At 52.4% G+C, this 3,973-nt stretch overlaps 1 protein-coding gene across 1 annotated transcript; it reads left to right on the forward strand.

Moving 5' to 3' along the window:
- The first annotated feature begins 755 nt into the window (after positions 1-755).
- On the forward strand, positions 756-2,606 carry LOC4330212 (putative expansin-B14). The gene is made up of 4 exons (NM_001416802.1): positions 756-985; positions 1,095-1,207; positions 1,348-1,541; positions 1,836-2,606. Exons 1-4 carry the CDS (start codon positions 820-822, stop codon positions 2,182-2,184), a joined length of 822 nt encoding a protein of 273 aa, NP_001403731.1. The 5' UTR covers positions 756-819; the 3' UTR covers positions 2,185-2,606.
- Positions 2,607-3,973: the final 1,367 nt, after the last annotated feature.

Here is a 3,973-nt window from a genome sequence, read left to right on the forward strand (position 1 = left end):
CGACGATAGATCGGGGATTTGAGATCTGAGGTGGCACGGACACTAGACTACAAGAAAAGAAACAAATTTCGCAATTAGGGTTTTTAAGAGATAATTTTCCCGCTAGGCGCGACGACGGAACGGGCGCTACAACTATATTATGAGGATCTAATTTAATTCGGTTTTACAAGTTGGAGCTTAAAATTTCTGGTATTGTAATTTAGGAATGTCAATTAAACTCAATGTTTAGATGACAAACGACAAGTAGACTTAAGCTGCTCATTTACGCTGCTGCAATGAAGGCCCGAATTTCATCAAAGGGCCTCATAGACTGATCTTGGGTTCAATACAAAAGGCCCATGTGGAGACTGAAACCCAACGTAGCCGGAGGCGCACGCACGCCGTGGCCGGAGCTGCATGAGACGACTGGTGATCTGAATGAATGCCGGCTATTTAAGTCAACAAATCTGCTATTCAAGTCCACAAATTAACAACCTGTCATGCAAATGATCACCAAATCCGTAATTATGTCCAAAAACACACCTCGTATCACGGAAATCACCAAATATATGCTACTAGTACTATTCAAGTCCCAGCTGTAGATTTTGAACAGTAACTTAAATTCCACATTCGTCTTTGCCTCTCGCGGGTACCGAGCCCGACAAATAAAAGCAGAAGGAATTTAATCTTTCCTTTGTACCACTGTGCCGTCGACCTGCCAGCCACAGGTTGCAGCTGCCTATAAAATAGACAGACGGCAAGTTGTACACACATATCCAGGGGCGCGCACAGTGAAGGCCGCGGCCGCGCTGCTGTTCGATACACACAATCGGCGGCGACATGGCATTGGCAGCCAAGCTCCTCCCGTCCATCGTCGCGTTCGTGGCTCTCGCCTGCTGCGTCCTCCGCTCATCCGTCGCGTCCGTCGACCACCACCGGAAGCTCTCCGGCTGGTCCATCGGCGGCGCGACGTGGTATGGCCCTGCCAACGGCTCTGGAACCGATGGTACATCTACCTCACGGACTCGATCGATCATCACCAGAGGATGGACCATATATGCGAGCGGCCTGCAGGCTTAATTAGTACTGACGAGGCGTGCTGCATGTTGATGTAGGTGGCGCGTGTGGGTACCAGGGAGACGTCGGGCAGCCGCCTTTCAACTCCATGATCGCCGCCGGCAGCCCGTCCATCTATGAGTCCGGCAAGGGCTGCGGCTCTTGTTACCAGGTTCGATCGTTCAATTCGTCTCGCCAGCTGATATATCTTTTAATACTCTTTTGTTGCTTTCCAAGAATAAGACAGTCAACTCTAACGTTTACTCGTTTGTTTGCTACTCCTACTGCCAATTTGGGAATTAAATTCTGCAGGTGAAGTGCAGCGGCAACCCCTCTTGCTCCGGCAAGCCTGTGACCGTCGTCCTCACCGACCTGTGCCCCGGCGGCGCGTGCCTCGAAGAGCCCGTCCACTTCGACCTGAGCGGGACGGCGTTCGGCGCCATGGCAAAACCCGGCCAGGACGATCAGCTCCGCAACGCCGGCAAGCTCCCAGTCCAATACGCTAGGTAATCAAGATATCTATCTCTATCCATCTGTATATCTCTATCTAGATCAATCAATCCCATATATATCCTACAGCTATAGCTAGCAACAGTCGATCAAGTGTGCGTAGTATATCTCGCATTGTCACATGCATTTAAACGCATCCGGGACAATTTCTTTGGGCTGCTTGTCACGACGCACGCAAACCACGGGGCCCGTGCATGCATGGCAGCCGTCGTGAACCGGTCGACCAACTGTGTGATCTCTTCCTCTCGATCGTCCGTGATCGATCTACATGCATGCTACCGTGTGTGCAGGGTGCCGTGCAAATGGCAGGGGGTGGACATCGCGTTCCGGGTGGACGCCGGCTCCAACCAGTACTACCTCGCCGTGCTGGTCGAGGACGAGGACGGCGACGGCGACCTGTCGGCGGTGGACCTCATGCAGAGCGGCGGCAGCGGCGGCGGCGGATCTTGGGCGGCGATGCAGCAGTCGTGGGGCGCGGTGTGGAAGTACAACTCCGGGCCGGCGCCGCTGCAGGCGCCGATGTCCATCCGCCTCACGTCCGGCTCCGGCCGGACGCTCGTCGCCAGCAACGTCATCCCCGCCGGGTGGCAGCCCGGCGGCACGTACCGGTCCATCGTGAACTTCAGGAGGGAGGATTGATGAGATGATATGTAGGGGATATGTAGGGTGGTGGTCGCACGCGCGCGCATGCACGGTACAACGGCCGGCGGCGTACGTGGCGCTAGCTTAGTTTAATTATGCTTGGAGCTATGTATATCAGGGCACAAGTGGTTTGTGTGCGCCATTGTTGCGCGTGGAGTGATGGAGCTCTCTGTCAGCTCGATCGACTGTGGTAGAAGAATAAACAGATCCTTCAGCTAAGCTATTTGCCACAGTTGGGCACTTGGGCGTTGGCTCCGGTCCATGTACCGATCAGCCAGCGTGGTCCGGGGCTCCGGGCCGTCGCGGGGGATAACGCGACTTGTGCTGGCTTCCGCGGTTCCACCTACGCACTTCGTTCGGTGGAAAAAGTCCTTTTTATTTTTCTCAACTAAAGTTTTAGTTTGATTCGCATCCATGGACAGCAAAATCAGATAGAGAGGCTACCTTAACAATCAAAATTGACTCATTTTATCTTTTCGAGTGATTTAGGTAACGGTTTTTTCCTACATGACACATTGAACTAGAGAAATTTAAAATGATCTATGAAGGAAATCATGACGGCCATGGTGGCAGCGCCACGGCAATCGAGCTCGAGATAGGAGAAATGATGCCACGGGTGGATTGAGTGTCCAATGGCTGCGAGTATGATACACGTCGAATTATTGTCTTTGTTGGAGACCTCTAGAGAGCGAGCTCCGCCCCCTCCTAGCCGTTGGTCATCTCGACGCTTGAGCTCATCCCCCTCGCCATCAGCCAGCCTCCCCAACTCTTTCCTTCCCTTCATGCCGTAGTAGACTTCGAGGAGCGCTGCTGTAGGATTGAGCTTGACAAGAAGGCAGCGGGGTTATGGGACATGCGGATCTGAGCTCGCCGAGGTGGGGTGGCGAATTCGAGAGCCTCCCTTTTGTGCCGATGGTACATGGCATGATGTATCTTGAGGTGGGGACACGGCCAACGGTGACGGAGTGACACGTAGAGGTGTTGGTGACGCGACATGCCACAAGGATGCCACCAGCTGGGATGGCATGAGCTCACGATGTCGTTGCTTCCTCATGGGGGTTGAGGGGATATGGAAGAAGGGGAGGCAAAGAGATTGATATGGGAGATACCACATTGACTTTATTATTATTATTATTTGACAAGGATGTCATGTAGGATAAAATTACTGTTAAAAGCCTCTAGGATTGAACCAGTTTTAAGAGTTAAGAGGTGCTTTATATCTATTTTTTTTGGTTCGGGGACGAAAATTAGATTGGGCTTACTCTTGTGGGATGCAAAATAGACATTTTCCTTGTTTGGTGAACCGTGAGCCTTTGGAGCCTAGCGTTGCAACCGTGATGGCAGAGCCGGAGCCAACGCCCAACGGCCTACTGAGAAACTCTTCGCGAGCTTGGGCCACGCCCGCAGGTCTATGCAGTTGTACGGCTAAGCTACGCGTTTCCACGTCCACGTTGTGCCCGGCTAATTTCAGCCTGGAAAGCAGCCCGCTCACCGAGTCAGGTGGGTTCAGATGCGTGGTATTTTGGCCCAACCGTAGGCCTCTTTCATAGTCGCATCGAAGTATCAAGTATCGAACCCAACTTCTAGTTTAGTTTGTTGAGCAGATGACGAACTCCTTTTAATGGTATCAGTGAACAGGTAGTTTCAGGAATCAACAGAGGTAGCTGCAGCGTTAGCTCTGTACCGTGTTGTACAGGGCGGCAGTTGCTGCCTGCATGTGGTGTTGAGGTCATGAGGACCTTCTGCTTCTCACTGATTGTGTTTCATCAAGAGAAAAAAAGGTATC

Source organism: Oryza sativa, chromosome 2 (assembly GCF_034140825.1).
Source record: "Oryza sativa Japonica Group chromosome 2, ASM3414082v1".
NCBI classification, from domain to species: domain Eukaryota; kingdom Viridiplantae; phylum Streptophyta; class Magnoliopsida; order Poales; family Poaceae; genus Oryza; species Oryza sativa.